A 19,815-nucleotide genomic window follows, 5' to 3' on the forward strand; every position below is an offset into this window, starting at 1 on the left:
AAAAATAAATAACTAGTGTGAAACCGGCCTGATATTAATTTGAAACATTACTGAGCATGCTCTGTGACCTATGCAGAGGTCATTCTACAGGGAGCTGGTATTGTCTATTACCAGTGGCACCAGCTGACTTCTCTTATTACAGACAGAACAGAAAGTTTCAGACCTAGTGGTGAGAAAGAAAACTGCAAGATTTAAGGATTATTTTATAATCTAGACAGTAAAATGGAAAGTTAGGGGGGGGGGGGAACCAATTAACATAAAAACTAGATGTAAACATTAGGTCATTCTCCAATGAAACATTCCCTTTACCCATACTTTAACACCTTAAAGGAGTACTCAGTTGAAATAGTTTTTCTTTCAGATAGTCAAGAAACTTTTACAAATCTGTATATTACTTTTATTTAAAAATCTCAAGTCTTCCAGTACTTATCAGCTGCTGGATGTCCTACAGGAAGTGGTATATTCTCTCAAGTATGACACAGTGCTATCTGCTGCCACCTCTGTCCATGTCAGGAACTGTCCAGAGTAGTAGCAAATCCTATAGAAAACCTCCCCTGCTCTGGACAGTTCCTGACATGGACAGAGGTGGCAGCAGAGAGCACTGTGTCATACTTGAGAGAATATACCACTTCCTGTAGGACATACAGCAGCTGATAAGTACTGGAAAACCTGAAATTTATAAATAGAAGTTACAAATCAGTAGAACATATAATTCTCTACTCTGACATTATCAAAATGACACACGTAAGACTAAACACAACCACATATTAAAAAAAACAAAAACTTTATGTACAGAAACTGACAATTGAACATACACGTCATAAAACAGGACAAATTCTACAACCAAAGTACTTGGTGATAGGGTTCGGCATAAAACTATAAGTTAGTTGTAAATAAGAAATTTATTGTAGAGAAAATAAAAGTATTGTGTAGGAAGCACAAAAGTAAGGGGGATGGAAGACTAGATCATGTATGACGGTAACACGTGTATGTAAACTAGACTTGGATTTCTCATACGATACTTGCAGAGATACATGTGCACAGAACAGTAAGAAAAATGGCGCAATACAAAGAAGTGTCTATAAAATGAGCATTTCACAGTTTTCCATGCTACAGACTGCTTCAACCACATCAGTCCCAACAAGGAATCCATGCAGGTCCTGCTGGTGGAAAATGGGTTCACAGCAGGGGACTTAAAGGTATGAAGGTATGGTTTCCGAAAACCTTTTAGGCACTTAAACTCGCTCTAATTTTGGCCAATGCATGTGACAAATGATAAAAAATACTAGTGTGGAGCAGCATCGAGGATTCGTCTCCTTAAGTCTTTGAACCAGAAAGCAACTTTTTTTCCCCCCGATCACTACAGACCCGGAAGATGTTAACGTGCAGCAGAGGATTGTAAGATCCTTCAGTGCTCTTCAGGCTGCAAGACAGTTACAGGCCGGTAGACCGCCACTTCTCTCTCAAGGTTGTGCAAAAGAAAAGATGGTTGGTTCACTACGTAATGTATGGAAGCTTGCTTGGGTTTGGGTATTGCAGTGTAGGGGGGGGAAAAAAAAAAAAAAAAAAAGGGAGGGTGGGTGGGTAGTCGTATAACATCAAGATGGGTCGCTGGCATCAGCTAGATCTCTTTGCTCAAAATACCTGTGCGAGGGAAGGAGGAGAGAATATAAGTTGTCTATTTTGTCCTGCTTATCAATAAATTCATTGTAACTCCTGTATATATATATATATATTTTTTTTTCAGATCATGTTTTATCGAATTAAGCCCATTCAGACAATATACAACTTTCCACTTATACAAGGTAAGTGTAGACAGACACAATTGTACAAAGCATTTGTCCTGTCCCATCTTATCATCCACAACATAATGCTTGAAACCGTATATACCTGTAACACCCTCCTCCCCCAACTCTTTGCCTGTGTTTTTTAATAAAAACCATATTACCATTTTTAAAAACTTGACATGTTAGAAGCGCTGATCGGTCAGGGTCCGTCTGCTGAGAACCCCGCCAATCGCTAGAAAAAAGGGGCGGGAGTGCGCGCTTTGCCCCTTAGCTCTACTACAGGGAGCTGAATTCCTTAGACTGCTAATACAAACAGTCTACGGGATTAACCTTTCCTGTAGTAGAGATGAAGGGGCAGAGCGCGCACTCCCGCCCCTTTGTTCTAGCGATTGGCCGGGTTCTCAGCAGACGGACCCTGACCGATCCGCACTTCTAACATGTCAAAAGTTTTTAAAAACTTATTGAATAACTTATTGAATGCATTCTTGTGCTGACCACCCTCAACAATACTGCTGACTGTACTCCCGGGACACCTGAGCCACTTCCCCCAAATTTTGCGCTTTATATAGACCCTCCTTTTCATAAGAATCATATTAACTGTAGGAATACCTTCCTGAATACCTGAAATATTTAGCAATTGCCTTTCTCGTATGGTATAATATCTTAGCTATTGCCTAGTCATCTCCCACCTTATCTTCTACATACTCTAGTACGCACACCTTAGGGGATAATGTAATATCAACCGTGACTATTCTATATATGAGGTCCTTCACTCGTTTTCACAGGTCCCCCAGTTCCAGAACGTGTAAGTCTGCTACCTCCTATAGGCATTAGGGACAGCATGCAGTCTCTAACACGCATGTTTCAGAAAACCTTTGAGTTCAATATGCTCTATTAAATCAAGCACAATTGGGACCTCCTCCGAGTTATATTTATTGACGGAACTGATGCCACAATAGCCTCCCACTCCTCTGTTGAGATCTGCCCCACATCCTCTTTACCAGTTCCAATGGGTCAGCATTCTACTATATGCCATTGAGATACCCCCCTGGAATTCTCTGACCGCAATATACAACCCATGAGTCCCGAGGACTGTATAGTTAAGTTAGTTTCTCTCCCTTGCGCCTGTACTGCATGTCGCAATTGAAGGTATTGATAAAATGCTGTCTGGGGTAGCGAGAATTCATCTTAATTGTTGAAATGATGTACACCAACTATATCGCATGCAGATACATACATGGGCTTATAGTAAGGTGACTGCACAATACCTGCCAACTAGACAAATGAACAAATTTAATGCGGACACTCTCTCATCTTCCCTGTGTTCCTGCAAAAAAAAAAAAAAAAAAAAAAAATTACTAGTGAAAAAAGCAAGCAATACCAGAAGTAGGGACTACAGTAATCTACAATAATATTCTCCTTACCACGCTGGCCCTGACTTGAGAACATCGGCGTGCCAACTGTCTAATAAGTGAATGGGCTTCAGGTAGGAGGGGTTTTTCCAAACTGGCAAGCAAGGCGTACAGCCACCGGCCCTGTTCACAAAAAGGCAGACACATGATGACGTAACGGGCAGATGTACAGGGTTTTAGAACAGTCTTAGAATTTTTATATTTTTTTACCAATTCTGGAGTAAAATCTCTTTCTTCAAACCAATTCACCAGGTACTCCAATACACTTGTAACAGTGGCCTTCAAAAAAACAACACAGAATTTAAATCAATAAAGTGTTTATAAGGCTGGGTTCTCACTACGTTTTTTTCATGCGTTTTCGCTTTTTTTTTTTATACTGGAAGTCAATGGAAAAACAGATGGCAAAAACGTAGTGTGGACCCAGCCTAAGAATGATAAGAACGTGAATTAATTTTTTTCTGAGGCTGGGTTCACAATAAAAAATTTTTCATCCATTAAAAAAAAAAAAAAAAAAAAAAAATCCGCTTTGATTAGTTTTTCCATTGACTTGCATTATATAAAAAAAAAATATCTGCGGGTTTTTTTTTTTTTTTTTTTTTTTTAAGACTAATTTTACTCAATTATTAATATTTACCCCCAAAAGGATTCCACTAGTTCTGCAATACAAGGAGATGCTAAATGTGTGTACATTAGGAGATGTATAATGTCGCTAGTCAGTAACTGGCCCTATATTAGCTTTATAGTGAACCTATAATATGAAAAACAGAATATGATCTGCAAACAGTTTTATGCAGTACCTAATGATCAGACACAGAATACATTTTTATAGTGCTTGAAAAAGCTCTATATTAGTAGTCAGTCTTCTTCCAGCCATTCTTCTGCGATTAATACAGCCCAAACTGCTTTGCGCACAGACTCAATTTAAACTGCGTTTCGAAGCCCTCGTCGATGACAGGTGTGCTATTTATTTTTGGTTCCGATCGGATTTGTCATTTAAGAAATTTACATTTAAAGACCCCTAATTTCCCATAGGAAATAATGGCCCATTGAAAATAATGGCCCCACTGTAAATGCTAAAAGCCAATCACAGCACATAGGCAAATAGCTCAAATATAGGAGCCAATAGAAATTCTAAAGTCTTGTCAGTCAGTGCCTCACAACAGCCACACAGTCACATGTCCACTATTGGCCAATAGAAGATGTAGAAGATGGAAGGTCCTTAACGATTTTGTCTCATGGTAACCGAGCAGTGATCTTTACCATTATAAGTAGCAGAGTTCAGTCAGTAAAGTAGCAGAGCTGAGCCAGGCGTGTAGCAGAGCCAATACCCGCACTACGTTGCAGAGGTGAGTCAGTAAAGTAGCAGAGCTGAGTCAGTGATGTAGCAGAGCCGATACCCGCATGATACAGCAAAGGTACCAAAGTAACTCTTAAAGGGAGGATATCAAGGGTTAAAGTTTCTCTTTAAGGGAAGTCCCTGTTAATGGGGCACTCTTTTCAAGCACTATGTATTTCCCTGCAAATCTAGTTATATATTGTTGTCATGTTTTTACTTGATGTCGATGCCCATGGTTTGAGGCTTCAGTGCTGCAATTCTCAGCTTGGACGATTGTTACACCAATGCCTAATGCCGTCATGTAATGCGGAGAGTCTGACATTGGGGTCTGTGATAGGTGGACACTTTTCTTTCTGTATTATAGTTAATTTAGTTATTGTTCACTTAGATAACCATCTCACCTGGCTCATTCGACTGACAATGCTCAGCAATGGAGGGAAGCCAACCTGGAACGATGTAACAAACAGTTACAGCAATACGCAATGCATCCAACCCTCAGCCAATTGATTATCGACATATGGCAATATAAATCACGCAAGTCGGCTCTTAACAGTGTACAATTCCTGCTAAAAAGCTCTGCATAACTACACAGCAGTGGTCACAGGGGCAGGTGCTAAAAGAAACAGCACTACTGCCTTAAAGGGGATTATTTGAGCTTAGAAAAACATGGCCACTTTCTTCCAGAAAAAGTGTTGTCCTTAGTTTGGGTGTGGGGTTTTGCAACTTCGTTCCATTGAAGTGAATTGAGCAGAGTTTGAATACCACACACAACCCGAGGACAGGGATGGCACTATCTTTGCAAGAAAGTACTGTAGCTGTTGTTTTTTCTTGTCCTGGAATCATCACACTCATCACCTACACACACAGTGCAGTGCCAGTACACCTAGAAGCCCGGAAAGAGGTACAAATAGGACGTATATGTCAGCCTCAAGCAGGAGTTTATAGACTTTTCTACATGTGGAGAAGCAGAAATTTATACAGGATTTTACCTTAATATAATCGATCCCTGGGTTTTGGTTCTCAGTGTTCAGTGCGGCTGCCAGGTCGGAATATAACCTCTCGCCCAGACAGAACTTCTTCCAGCTTTCCTCATCCTCTGTGCTTGGCTGCAGATATAATATACAGTATTGTAAATGCTTACAATTATACTAGTGGAGATCTCTACTTATAGGTTATATGAGGAATACAGCACATCTAGTCAGGTCATACTGATATTGTGAAAATCCCTTACCTGGCAAAGGCCTGACCAATGTAGAACATGATAGCAGTCAATAACTAGAACAATCAACCCTTCCCAACTGCCCCCTCTGTCGCACTGTAGATTTGGATGACCCCCTTTTTAACAGTGATCTGCCATTAAGAATTGGTAAAATATAAAACAGAAACTCACCATCATCACATTGCTGTCAAGGGGCTGGGATTTCCAATGGCTCCTGTGCTTGTTGAGACTCTAAAACAACATCCATATGTAAGTATAAAGGACAAATCTTAAAAAGGGGGGTATCCAAACATGGCTGCTTTCTTCCAGAAACAGCACCACTCCTGTGCTCAGTTTGGGTGTGGGGTTTTGCAGGTCAGTTTCATTGAAGTGAATGGAGCCAAATTGTAATTCCATGCACAACCTAAGGAAAGGGGTGAAGTGGTCTTTGAAATAAAGTAGCTGCGATTTCTTTTTTTCTAAGCCTGCATAACCCCTTCAAATCTACTTATCAGAGAAATTTAGTTTAGACCTGTCACCACTCCTGACTGGTCTTAGCAAATCCTGGATTACCTATTCTTATAGCTTCGGAGAAGCTTATGATGCTGGGAGCTCCCCACCCCAGGCTGCAGAATCAGTGTACGGATGGAATCCTACGGATGTGTGAATTGTACATCACAGAGCATGTATCCCAGGCCATCTGAGCGCTCACAGAGAGAAGGCAGTCATGTGATTGATGGACACATTGAGCCGTGACTCTGTACTGGCCGGAATACCTGTGTTTTTTTTTTTTCCAACCAGCATAAAACGAAAAAGCTTCAGGAGACTGTACCTGGATTTCTGGTAAGTATAGCTTTGGTTTACAGCATGATAATGTATATCGCAAACTTGCTTTATATCACATCTACTGTTGATTTAGACATTGAAAGTTATAACGACGGTGACCTCTTTTTTTTTTTTTTTTTTAATTCTCATGCCTTGTAACAAAGCTATACTTACTTGTATCCAGGTCCAGTCTCCTGAACCTTTTTAGTCTTGTGCTGGTTAGAAAAAAAAAACAAAAAAAACTAAAACACAGGAAGTCCAGTGTTTCCCTGGACATCTTGTCCTCAAAGAGAAGGCAGTCATGTGATTGATGGATGCACAGAGCCGTGACTCTCTGTACTGGTTAGACTTTGTACTGTATTTAGTTGTTTTTTTTCCTCCAACAAGACTAAAAAGCTTCAGGAGACTGGACCTGGGTTTATACTATACAGATTTGGTGTTTTTCCGCTGACAATCTTCTACGATTTCAAGGAATCCTACCCCACACTGACGAGGGGCAAAACCCCCGAAACGGCTGTCTGTGGGTGGAAGCCTGCCTTTGCAAGCCCTTGTCATGATCGCAATACTCGCACCTTGAGTTAGACATTGACATAAGGGGCCACCCTGTTGTTTCCCTGTCTATGTTCCAATACTCGCAACCGAGTGGGACTTAAGGGGCTACCTATCAGGGTGGTGCGGTGCTCTCCCCATCATGGAGGCACCCCGTTGGCAACAGGCTAGAGATATCTGGCTATCCCGTGTTTTGAGACTCGTAACTGAGGCTCCACGGACTCTTGTTTTGCATATTTAAACGATTTCAAGTAAGAAATTTTATATTATATACACATACATACACATACACAGTGATACCTCGGTTCTTGAACATAATTGGTTCTGGAAGGCTCTTCCAGAACTCAGCAGTTTGTTTAAGAACAGAGCTGTAAAATCCTATTGGGAACAATGTAAATCTGATTAATTGGTTTTTACACTCCATGGGTCAGGTGCAGATCACCTGCCCCACAGAGCGTAAAAACTAGCAGTAACTAGTGGTGCATCTTGCACCACTATCTACTGTAAAGAGCAGGGATTCCCGTCATTATGAAGGGAATCCTGCTCCATGTTCCCCGAAACAGTGAGAGGGAGGAGCTGGCGGCTATTTAAACATGCCGCCCTGCTCCTCTCAGCTGCGGGGGACACCCTGTAAAGAAGTGAGGAATCCCATCATAATGAGGGGAATCCCTGCTTCTTTACAGGGTGTCCCCCACAGCTGAGAGCAGCAGGAGCATGGCAGCAAGTTTAAATAGCCGCCCGCTCCTTCCCTTCACTGTTGCGGGGAACAGGAATCCCCGCTCCTGTTCCAGAACACCTCTAACTGCTCAGCTGACAGTTATCCCCCTGATTTTGTTCAGATACCGAGCAATGTTCGGGTATGGAGCAAAACTTTAGGGGTAAAGTTAGTTTGAATTTTTCGAACACTAAGGTATTATATATATATATTTTTTTGCACATACTAATTCTGAGTGCTGTGGATTATCTACTGCATATTTACTTTGTCCTTGGTCAGGACTAGATCCGCTGGCACCACATCTTGCTACTACATCAGCCCTAAGGGCCCTATTCCACCGGACGATTATAGTTTAGATTATCGTTAAATCATTCAAATCTAAACGATAATCATCTGGTTGAATAGCAGTTAACGACTAACGACCGAATGAGAAATCTATCGTTTAATAAGACCTGGACCTATTTTTATCGTTGTTCGTTCGCAAATCGTTTGCATTGAATAAGAAGTCCTTCGGTCGTTCGCAGTAGTGACGAACGCAATAGCGACGACAAGACGACCGCAAGAACGATGATAAGTAACGATCATCATTCCATGTAAATGGGTGAACGATTTCAGGTCGTTCATAATGGCGGTCGTTTGGATTGTTTATCGTTAATGATTATGCGAACAATACTCGTCCCGTGAAATAGGGCCCTAAGTCCCTGTATAATACTGCAGCACTGGTAGCAATGTGATGGGGAGATGGGGAGAAGAGGAGCTGACAACCAGGTCTCGGGACAGGTCCTCCTTACAAGCCCCTCGGAATCCCAATGGTTAGAGAGACCAGGATGTAAAGCCAAGAATCTTTTGGACATTTCCTTCCATATTTTACCTACCTGCCGTACAGCCGAGAACTGAGCGACTTGCTGCTGCTGCCATCTAAGGCTGGGTGAGTATCCCTCAGGAGCAGGCTGGCACCCGGACAGCTGAGACACAAGGGAAAACAGCATTAATAACAGCAGAACCATTAGACCTGTATTTAGAATTGGTAGAAATAGAGCCAAGGTAGGGACCATGGCTCTCTACAATCAATGGAGGGACAGACGCTTACTTACTGCTATACTGACTGTTTGCTTCTTTCTCAGCTTTTTAGGATCAATCTGAGCAATGACGACATCGGGACATCGAGCGGCTTCAATCCTAGAACAAGATACAGACACATGGATATGTACTCACCATTACAGGGGTTGGCCACTATAGTAAAACTGCTCAGTGTACAGTATTAGGTGTACTCACTGTATATACTGACAGCAGCTCCTTGTGTACCTCATAGCGCTAACATCAGACTCCCCTCCTCCAGGCTGAGCTGTCCTGCTCTGTGGTGAGCCTGTCCATAAGATGGCCGACATGGAGGAGCATGTGACCATGCCCTGCCCCCAGTGGCCACAACTGTGCCTGTATATGGCTATGGAGGACTCTGGGAGCAGGGCATGGTCACATGCTCCTCCATGTCAGCCATCTTATGGACAGACTCGCCACAGAGCAGGACAGCAAAGCCTGGAGGAGGGGAGTCTGATTTTAGCTCTATGAGGTACACAGGGAGCTGCTGTCAGTATATACAGCAAGTACACTTACTAATACCGTATACTGACCGATTTCACTATAAAGTGGCCAATCCCTTTCAAATCAGTGTCAGAAATTTGTAATTTACTTCTATATAAAAAAAAAAAATCTATTAAATAAAGCCTTCCAGTACTTATCAGCTGCTGCACGTCCTACAGGAAGTGGTGTTTTCTTTCCACAGTGCTCTCTGCTGCCACCTCTGTCCATGTCAGGAACTGTCCAGAGCAGCTGCAAATCTCTATAGAAAACCACTCCTGTTCTCCAGAGTGGAAATAATACGCCACTTTCTGCAGGACATACAGCAGCTGATAAGTACTGGAGGACTTGAGATTTTTAAAGTGAATGTACCATCAGGCCTGGGCTGAAGCACTGGAGGTGGGCTGACCCACCCCCAGTGGGAGGAAGCCCCCGCCCCTCTATGATAAAGCTCCATTAAATCTAATGGAGCAGTGTCATAGAGGGGCGGGGGCTTCCTCCCACTGGGGGTCGGTCAGCCCACCTCCAGTGCTTCAGCCCAGGCCTGATGGTACATTCACTTTAAATAGAAGTAAATTACAATGGCACTTTTTGACACCAGCCGATTTGAAACTGGAGTACCCCTTTAATAATATATTTGTAGATGGAATGGAACAGCCAAGAGAAGGTGCACCAGAATATATATATTTAAATGGTGAATCCCTTACTTTCACCAATCTGTAAACCGCTCCGTGACCACCTCATCTCACTACTTCCTGGTTGAGGAGCTGCTCTGTACTATAATTCCCAGAATGCATTGCTTTCCCTATGTTCTTCATCACTGCCAAAGCCAAGCTGCTGTATCATTCCCTGTCTGCTCCTCTGCTTGTGGCATTGTTCAGCACATGCCATAAATACACCTGTGTGTGGGACAGGGAGATAGCAATGTAGGGGCGGGGCAGAGGTGATGACATCACTCAGGGGCGTGGCTAGAGCTCAGAGATAAGATCCAGCCAAGCCAAGTCTCCAGAAGGGGTGTTGTCTCAGGAGCTGGAGACAATACAGACTGAAAATGAAGGAACTACACAACTTCCTGTGAGGAGTAACACTATATTAGGGAGTTATATACCTGATATCCTGTATATAGGTGATCATTTATGGAGGAATACCCCTTTAATGAGGGATCCCTGTCACCTCATCAATGTAGAGAGTGACATTTTAGGCCCCCACTGCAAGCAGAGCTCCTAAAGCTACAATCAATCCCAAGAAACCTAAAAGCCCTATATGTGGCCGTAAAGCAAACGCAAACCCCGTCCATAGCTCATATCATCACATCCCCAGCAGCACATGTGACGTCACCGCACCACTACGTGACGTGATCACTTACTGGACCCGTCTCAGGTACTCCTGCGGTGTCCGAGGGGGGACTGCCGGGTCGAAATCCTCCGTCAGGTCGCAGCTGCCCACCGGTAGGAGCCGCGGCATCAGCTCCTCCGGCCCAGAGTCCATGCTTGTCCGTCAGCGGCGCTTTCACGTACGGCAAACTATGAGTGGAACGCACGAAACAACGGCGCCGCTGATTGGCCGCTCTTTAAACAGCGCCTCATTCCTATTGGTTGGAGTCTAGAGTCAGCTGTACCGCTGATTCCTGTTTATTTGTGTTTTTTTTTTTTCCTCACTGCGATCTAATAATAATAAACGGACTGTGTGAACAGCCGGTTTGTTGTCTATAGGTGTGCGCGTTTTATTTTTTAATATACTCTACAACAGCTTAGTCGTTTATTTGCAATGAAGGAGGGAGGGGTGTTTACCGCACAGTGTGCCCGGGCGCTGACCCCGCACTGCGCTCTCTTGGGGGAGAGCTGTCAGTCTCGGCTACTTGACGTGGCACTGGGCGCCGCCATCTTGGTGACGTCGTGAGGTGCGCTGGCTGAGCTGTGCAGGAGCGGAGTGAGGGAGAGCTGGAAGTGGCCGCTGCAGTGGAACTACAGGTAAAAGTAGCTATGGCTTCGTGTCAGGAGATGTGGGGGGTGGTAGTGGGTCTGCTGGGGGTTGTAGTGCACTGTGGGTGTCTTCTCATTCATGCCTTCTTCTGGATGCCAGGGTCTCTGTATATATAGCTCCATCTCTGTGTGGTATTTGTTACAGTGTTACTTATACTGGTAATAACATTGCTCTAGTTGTTACACAGTAGTGATCCCCTACCTGTGGCTCTCCAGTTGTTGCAAAACTACAACTCCCAGCATGCCCGGACAGCCTGCGGCTGTCCGGGCATGCTGGGAGTTGTAGTTTTGCAACCCCAAAGTTTTCAAAGGTATAAACTAACTAAGTGTCATCCAGTCATGGTGCAGGGTAGGTTTAGGTCTTGTCAATGGTTTTTTTTCACATTTTAGGTTAGTCTAATGTTAGAGCGTGGCGCAATAGTCAGTCGCTAAAAGTCGCCACCTTTGACCTCAATGCATGTCGTGCGCAACTTGTTTTGCACAAAATTTTTTAATATGTTTCTGCCCTATAAATAAATACAGGTGGTACCTCGGTTCTCAAACTGCTTGGAACGCAAACTGTAATTTCAAGAAAAGTTTGTTTTGGTTCTCAAACTCTTTTCGGGCCCCCAGTCTTGAAGTATTCGGTATCTGAAGGTTTTTGTGAGCGTGGATGGTGGGTTGTACCTGGTGAGTTTAGCACTGGTGAGGCTTTACATTATGGTAACAGAGCTGTATAAGATTGCTGCAGTGCATATACAGTACAGTAGTAGTACAGTCAGTGCACCGCCATCTCCCATCCTGTACAGTACTGTATAAGATTGCTGCAGTGCATATACAGTACAGTAGTAGTACAGTCAGTGCACCGCCATCTCCCATCCTGTACTGTATAAGACTGCTGCAGTGCATATACAGTACAGTAGTAGTACAGTCAGTGCACCGCCATCTCCCATCCTGTACTGTATAAGACTGCTGCAGTGCATATACAGTACAGTAGTAGTACAGTCAGTGCACCGCCATCTCCCATCCTGTACTGTATAAGACTGCTGAAGTGCATATACAGTACAGTAGTAGTACATTCAGTGCACCACCATCTCCCATCCTGTACTGTATAAGACTGCTGAAGTGCATATACAGTACAGTAGTAGTACAGTCAGTGCACCACCATCTCCCATCCTGTACTGTATAAGATTGCTGGAGTGCATATACAGTACAGTAGTAGTACAGTCAGTGCACCACCATCTCCCATCCTGTACTGTATAAGATTGCTGCAGTGCATATACAGTACAGTAGTAGTACAGTCAGTGCACCACCAGCACCCATCCTGTACTGTATAAGACTGCTGGAGCGCATATACAGCACAGTAGTAGTACAGTCAGTGCACCACCAGCACCCATCCTGTACAGTACTGTATAAGACTGCTGCAGTGCATATACAGTACAGTAGTAGTACAGTCAGTGCACCACCATCTCCCATCCTGTACTGTATAAGACTGCTGCAGTGCATATACAGTACAGTAGTAGTACAGTCAGTGCACCACCAGCACCCATCCTGTACTGTATAAGACTGCTGGAGCGCATATACAGCACAGTAGTAGTACAGTCAGTGCACCACCAGCACCCATCCTGTACAGTACTGTATAAGACTGCTGCAGTGCATATACAGTACAGTAGTAGTACAGTCAGTGCACCGCCATCTCCCATCTGTTACAGTGCTGGGGTGGGAGGGGACCACTATACAGTAATGGATGAGTGAGGAGTTGGAGACTACTGTACTATAATTGCTGGTTTTGTTGAATGTTTCTTGTGTATAATGTACAGTATATAGTGCCGCTCTGTAATGTACTGTACAGTATAGTGCTGCTCTGTAATGTCCTGTACAGTATATAGTGCTGTTCTGTAATGTCCTGTACAGTATATAGTGCTGTTCTGTAATGTACTGTACAGTATATAGGTTCGCTCTGTAATGTCCTGTACAGTATATAGTGCTACTCTGTAATGTACAGTATAGTGCTGCTCTGTAATGTCCTGTACAGTATATAGTGCTACTCTGTAATGGCCTGTACAGTATATAGTGCTGCTCTGTAATGGCCTGTACAGTATATAGTGCTGTTCTGTAATGTCCTGTATAGTATATAGTGCTGCTCTGTAATGTCCTGTACAGTATATAGTGCTGCTCTGTAATGTACAGTATAGTGCTGCTCTGTAATGTCCTGTACAGTATATAGTGCTACTCTGTAATGGCCTGTACAGTATATAGTGCTGCTCTGTAATGGCCTGTACAGTATATAGTGCTGTTCTGTAATGTCCTGTACAGTATATAGTGCTACTCTGTAATGGCCTGTACAGTATATAGTGCTGCTCTGTAATGGCCTGTACAGTATATAGTGCTGTTCTGTAATGTTCTGTACAGTATATAGTGCTGTTCTGTAATGTCCTGTACAGTATATAGTGCTGTTCTGTAATGAACTGTAGTGTTGCTCTGTAATGTTCTGTACAGTATATAGTGCTGCTCTGTAATGTTCTGTACAGTATATAGTGCTACTCTGTAATGGCCTGTACAGTATATAGTGCTGCTCTGTAATGTCCTGTACAGTGTAGTGCTGTTCTGTAATGTCCTGTACAGTATATAGGTTCGCTCTGTAATGGTCTGTACAGTATATAGTGCTGTTCTGTAATGTACTGTACAGTATATAGTGCTGTTCTGTAATGTCCTGTACAGTATATAGTGCTGTTCTGTAATGTCCTGTACAGTATATAGTGCTGTTCTGTAATGTCCTGTACAGTATATAGTGCTGTTCTGTAATGAACTGTAGTGTTGCTCTGTAATGTTCTGTACAGTATATAGTGCTGCTCTGTAATGTTCTGTACAGTATATAGTGCTGCTCTGTAATGTCCTGTACAGTGTAGTGCTGTTTTGTAATGTACTATACAGCATATAGTGCTGTTCTGTACTGTAGAGATTAAAGTGGGCACTATGCAATGTAATATATGGGTACTGTAGTTAATTATTGATGGGTGCTGGAACCAATGAAACACAAACTGCCTTCCGGAACCAATTAAGTTTGAGAACCGAGGTACCACTGTATAATAAACATGTTATGCTTACCTCTCCACGCTCCCCCGGTGTCCCGATGCGGTGTCTGTAGCTGCTGTTACTTCCGAGAGGACCAAGTCTCGGGAGTGAAAGCCCGCTCAGCAAATCACTGGCTCCGGTGCTGTCCCATCTCAGTCAGTGATTGGCTGAGCGGGCTGTCACTGACGAGACACGCTTGGAAGTAGCTGCGGCTACAGACACTGGAGGAGCATGGAGAGGTAAGTATAACATGTTTGTTATGTTTACTAATATAGTGGCAATTTATCAGGAATGTCAAAAGTTATTGATCCCACTGGGTGTCACTGCTGAGACCCATCGTCAAGGGGAAATATAGATATAGCGGGGAAGAGAGCACGGCAGCCGTGCCATTCACTTCCCGGTCGTATCTCTGTTCTGGCTAAGGGGGAAAAAAGAACGCCTCCCGTCATAATGTTGGTATATTGCAGGGTTAGGGAACCTAGGCTCTCTAGCTGTTCTAAAATTACAACTCCAAAGGTAATGCTTTGGCTGTCCAGGCATGATGGGAGTTGTAGTTTTGCAAGGTCTGAGACAGCTGGGGAAGCCTTAACACCGAAACGTCCTGTTGCCGTTGTATTTTGTGATGGACCTTTTTCTACAATAAAAATTATGAAGTATTACGGTGAGTGTCGAGATTAAACTGTACTGATATAGTCGTGCAGCTGTGTCAGGATTGTAGCTTGAAGATTTAAAGTGTCACGGTCACTTCACTATTTGACATCTCCTAGAGACATGTCAAAAGTTTCAATCATTCTGGGTCCGAGTGTCTCCCAGCTCTGTGTCACGCGATCAGTCGGGCTCCATTATAAGTCCGACTGATCATGTGACACTGAGCCAGGAGAGGACACACTGACCCTCAGACCCAGACTGATCAAAACTTCTGACATGTCTCTATGAGATCTCAAAAGTTTAGTGAAGTGATAGTGACACTTTAAAATGATTCAGAGCTCCCGGCATCATAATGAATCACAATGCCGGGATTTCCGGGATTTTGGTGAATAGCACATCGTCCCTGCAAGGACAGTAATACCATTATGTGTAAATCTCTCCTAAGGGTGCAACTGGCACGCTGAGCATACATGTGAACAGAGAATTAGGATGAGAAGCTGTTGCAATTTGCTTATCTGACCACCTTTAGGTTAGGACTACACTGTAACTACCTAGATGGCAGTGTCAAACTGTGACCTCACATCTAATGTTAGTGGTGTTGGATTGTAACATGGTGTGCCTGCCAGTCATTAGTCCCCAACCTGAGACCTATGAGCAACAACAACCTGATGAAGATGAAGACAGCCCTCGCCCCTCGGGGATAGCCTCACTTTTTGTTTATTTCAATCAGATGAGAGTCCACCATAGGGAATTACAGCAGCGGCAGGTGCACACCAGCCATTATAATTCCCTCTCCTGTAATCTGATGGATGGAAATAGAGAAGAGGTGACGCCAGTTCTTCATCTTCCCCACCTTGTTGTTTACTATCAGAGGTGCACATAGGTCTCAGGTCGGGTAACATTTTATTGAAGGGGTTACCCAGCACTACAAAAACATGGCCGCTTTCTTCTAGAGACAGCACTACTTTTGTCTCTTGGTCAGGTGTGGTTTGCAATTAAGCTTTATCCACTTCAATGGAACTAAGTTACAAACCCCACCCAAATTGGAGAAAAGAGTGGTGCTGTCTCTGGAAGAAAGCGCCAATTTTTTTTTTGTAGCGCTCTATAATCCCTTTAAAACATGCCTTTCCTACACTCCAAACTTCTCTCTTTAAAAACCAATTGATTATCCACTGGTTTGTTTCAGGTTTTGTATGAACGCTTACCATGGCCACCTTCCTGGAGTTTATTCAGCAGAATGAAGACAGGGACGGAGTCCGCTTTAGTTGGAATGTGTGGCCATCAAGTCGCTTAGAGGCCACCCGAATGGTGGTTCCGGTAGCGTCCCTCTTCACTCCACTAAAAGAGCGACCAGATCTGCCCCCGATACAGTACGAGCCTGTCTTATGTAGTAGGACCACTTGCCGGGCTGTTCTTAATCCTCTTTGGTAAGTTTTCCGGGTGTTTTTAGATTCTTATTGCTGGGTTACTGGTCACTGCTTCCATACAATGAAACGGTTATTTGAAGTGTCTCAGTGGCATTAAAAAAAAAAAAAAACCTTGTCACACAGATGTCAAAGGTTTTAAAGGAGTTCTCCAGCGCTACGAAATTATGGCCACTATCTTCCAGAGACAGCACCACTCTTGTCTCCAGTTTGGGTGCAGGCTTTGCTGCTCGGTTCCATTGAAATGAATGGAGCTTTATTGCAAACCACACCTGAACTGGTGCTGTCTCTGGAAGAAAGTGGCCATGTTTTTGAAGCGCTGGATAACATCTTTAAATAGGACCTGTCACCCCCCCATGCCAGGGTGACAGGCTCCCGACCCCCCGTTAGATCCCCTATACATACCTCATTGCGCCGGGTCCCGCTTCCTGAGCCGGTCGGGTGACTGAGATTTCAGCGTCCGAAGCCCGGCGCGCGCGCTTACAGGAGAGACAGATGCTCATAGAGAATGAATGGGGAGTCTGATGCTCCGTCATTCTCTACGGGCATCGGACTCTCCTGTGAGCGTGCGCGCCGCGCGATGAGGTAAGTATAGGGGGATCTAACAGGGGGTCGGGAGCCTGTCACCCCGGCACGGGGGGTGACAGGTTTCCTTTAAGCAAAGCGCTTAAAGGGAACCAATCAGCATGGTTGGGCCGATAGGGTTCCCAGTTGCATAGTATAGATCTACTGTGCAGCTACCAGCCGCATTTTCAGCTTTATATATCTGGCTATTAGTGTGTTTTGAGACTCGCAACTGAGGCTTCACGGACCCCTTCTTTGCATATTCAAATTTTATAGGGGGCAATCAGTGCAGACTCTTAAATGAGTACTCCATTGCATTTTTTATTTTTACTGATCTACCTGAGCTCAGTGATTGTTGTGTTTTATTAGCGTTAGATGGGGGCAAAAGTAGTTTTAATCTGGCACACAAGGTCGGGAGAAAGTCAAAAAACTTTTGACATGTTTCTGTGACATTTGAAAAGTTTTTTTTAAAGGACAGACAGGTCATTTCTTTACGGTACATTAATTTACACAGCATAAAATCTGCAGTGTAATAGGCAGTGGACATGGTATGTATGAATCTACCCTTAAAGGCATTGTCCACCCAGGACTCTTTAGCTGTATGCCCAGAGAGTTAAAATAATAACCCACTGGTACAATGCCGCTATTTTTGGATGGCTTCTGGGTTGGGGAATGTGACGTAGAAGATCCACTCAGCCAATCCCTCCAACTATGGAGGAAAAACCCTTTAAAAATCTTTATGCAAGTGTAGTGTGTAAAATGCCAAGAGCTTTAGAACTTCTCTATGTAACAAAATACTGAATGCTTAGTAGTACTAGTGACACTCACATTCCTGGAATAAACCTGCACAGCATGGCTTGTCTAGTCTTGCATTCTCAACAACACGAGTTTCTGAGATAGTTATCTGTATTACAATTCACAATACTCTCACTGACTGAGAAATCTATGACATAATAATCTTCAGCTTTATACTATATAGTAAACTGCAGACTAACTCAACACTACATGCAGTTTTTTTTTTTTCTTAAAGGGGTTGTGTCATCCGGTGGCAGAAATCCCATTTACATGCATTGGATGTTTATTAGTGTTGGATTAGATGGGGATTTTGGTACATACGAATCCGTATCAAATCCTTTCCATGTGGATATGGCCTAAGAGTGATTGAATTATTTTGAGGAGTTTTTGGATCCTAATGGAATGATATACAGAAGGAGAAATTTGACAATAATGGCTTTAGTGTGGATTTAGCTAGATGTAGATAGTGTATTTTAGAAATGGTAACGCTTATTAATGACAGGGCCATGACAGTACCTTATATACCCCCACATACACAGCTGTGATATGCACAATAGACACCCAGCTCTGCTGCATCATACACACTCAGCTTTGCATCCTTAAAAATACACATACACAGCTCTGCTATATAAACATACCCAGACTTACAGTGCTGCTACGTCAATATACAGACACAGACCTCTGCTACATAGAGATGAGCACACACACCTCTTCTACATCCCTATCACAAACAGCTCTGCTACATACATACAAACACACACATAATTATAATACAGGTTATCTATACCTATTAATTTTCTAATCTTGTACTTTCATTTTGTTTGGCAGTCAAGTGGATTATCGGGCAAAGCTCTGGGCCTGTAACTTCTGTTACCAGCGAAATCAGGTGAGACTGGTTCTTAAAACTGCTCTACACAACTTATTCTGCTTTATGGGCTCCATCCCAGAGTAGACTGCTGACTAAGAGTGTAATGCTACCTTTACACGGAACGATTATCGGGCAAATTTTCGCGATAACGATCAAATTCAAACGATAATCGTACGTGTAAATGTGGCGAACCATCGATAAATCGTTCATTTTGATCTTTTAACATGTTCTTAAATCGTTGTTCGCCGTTCGCAAAAATTTTGCCGATCGTTCCGTGTAAACAGTCGTTCAACGATTTTACCTATGTGTGAGATAGGCTTAAGCGATCGCAAAACGAATTTTCTGTACGATATATCGTTCCATCTAAACGCTGATCGTTATAAAAAAAAAATTGTTACTTCGAAATCGTTAATCGTACGATCGGGCAAATTATCGCTCCGTGTAAACTTAGCATAATGGTGCATTTACACAGGCAGATTTATCTGACAGATTTTGGAAGCCAAAACCAGGAATGGATTTGAAAAAAGTAGAAATCTCAGTCTTTCCTTTATGACCCGTTCCCTGTTTATGGTCTGTTCTTGGCTTTGGCTTCAAAAATCTGTCAGATAAATCTGCCTGTGTAAACGCACCATTAGGCTGTGTACACACTGTGCATTTCATCTCATTACATCTCATTCTGTGCATGTGTGCCGAGAAATCACTTGTGTCAAACTGGCAGCCCTCCAGCTGTTGCAGGACTACTACTACCACCCCATAGGCCTGAACTAGGCCCAATCTATCAATTTTACCCAAAGTGTTTCTTTAAAGTTTTTTTTGCCATGAAATGATTTATTGATGAGTGAGAGTTTTTTTCTAGGCCACGCTGCCACAATAAACTTGCTTTATTTTTTTTATTAGTTTCCACCAACCTATGCCGGCATTTCTGATATGAACCAACCTGCAGAACTACTTCCACAGTTCTCCAGTATCGAATATGTGGTTCAGGTAACAAAGTTGCTAACTTGTACTTTTTTAGAGCAATTTTCAGAGCTTTCTTTGTACATTTATTACAGATCAGCCCCTGTGAATAATCTTATAATG

The 19,815-nt window shown here is 43.2% G+C and overlaps 2 protein-coding genes across 2 annotated transcripts in view; one reads left to right on the forward strand and one right to left on the reverse strand.

Moving 5' to 3' along the window:
* Positions 1–767: 767 nt before the first annotated feature.
* Positions 768–10,980, reverse strand: GEMIN2 (gem nuclear organelle associated protein 2). The gene is made up of 10 exons (XM_069951374.1): positions 10,767–10,980; positions 8,917–9,001; positions 8,698–8,787; positions 5,926–5,985; positions 5,525–5,641; positions 4,937–4,981; positions 3,410–3,478; positions 3,212–3,322; positions 3,056–3,114; positions 768–1,644 (listed from the first exon to the last, which is right to left on the reverse strand). The coding sequence occupies exons 1-10, from the start codon at positions 10,886–10,888 to the stop codon at positions 1,599–1,601; spliced, it is 804 nt and encodes a 267-aa protein (XP_069807475.1). The 5' UTR covers positions 10,889–10,980; the 3' UTR covers positions 768–1,598.
* A 184-nt stretch (positions 10,981–11,164) lies between these two features.
* Positions 11,165–19,815, forward strand: part of SEC23A (SEC23 homolog A, COPII coat complex component) — a 54,774-nt gene continuing 46,123 nt past the window's right edge. Inside the window, exons 1-4 of the mRNA XM_069951373.1 lie at positions 11,165–11,370; positions 16,271–16,511; positions 18,696–18,753; positions 19,633–19,719. Of these exons, the coding sequence (XP_069807474.1) occupies positions 16,291–16,511; positions 18,696–18,753; positions 19,633–19,719 (366 nt within the window). The 5' untranslated portion in view covers positions 11,165–11,370; positions 16,271–16,290. The remainder of the gene's footprint in view (positions 11,371–16,270; positions 16,512–18,695; positions 18,754–19,632; positions 19,720–19,815) is intronic.

Source organism: Dendropsophus ebraccatus, chromosome 13 (genome assembly GCF_027789765.1).
Source record: "Dendropsophus ebraccatus isolate aDenEbr1 chromosome 13, aDenEbr1.pat, whole genome shotgun sequence".
In the NCBI taxonomy this organism is placed as follows: Eukaryota; Metazoa; Chordata; class Amphibia; order Anura; family Hylidae; genus Dendropsophus; species Dendropsophus ebraccatus.

Coding starts and splice junctions, on each gene's coding strand:
- GEMIN2 (XM_069951374.1), bottom strand. CDS start 10,888: ATGGACTCTGGGCCGGAGGAGCTGATGCCGCGGCTCCTACCGGTGGGC. Junction 9,002..10,766: donor GAGTACCTGAGACGGGTCCA/GTAAGTGATCAC, acceptor ATCTTGTTCTAG/GATTGAAGCCGCTCGATGTC. Junction 3,323..3,409: donor GAGATTTTACTCCAGAATTG/GTAAAAAAATAT, acceptor TTTTGTGAACAG/GGCCGGTGGCTGTACGCCTT.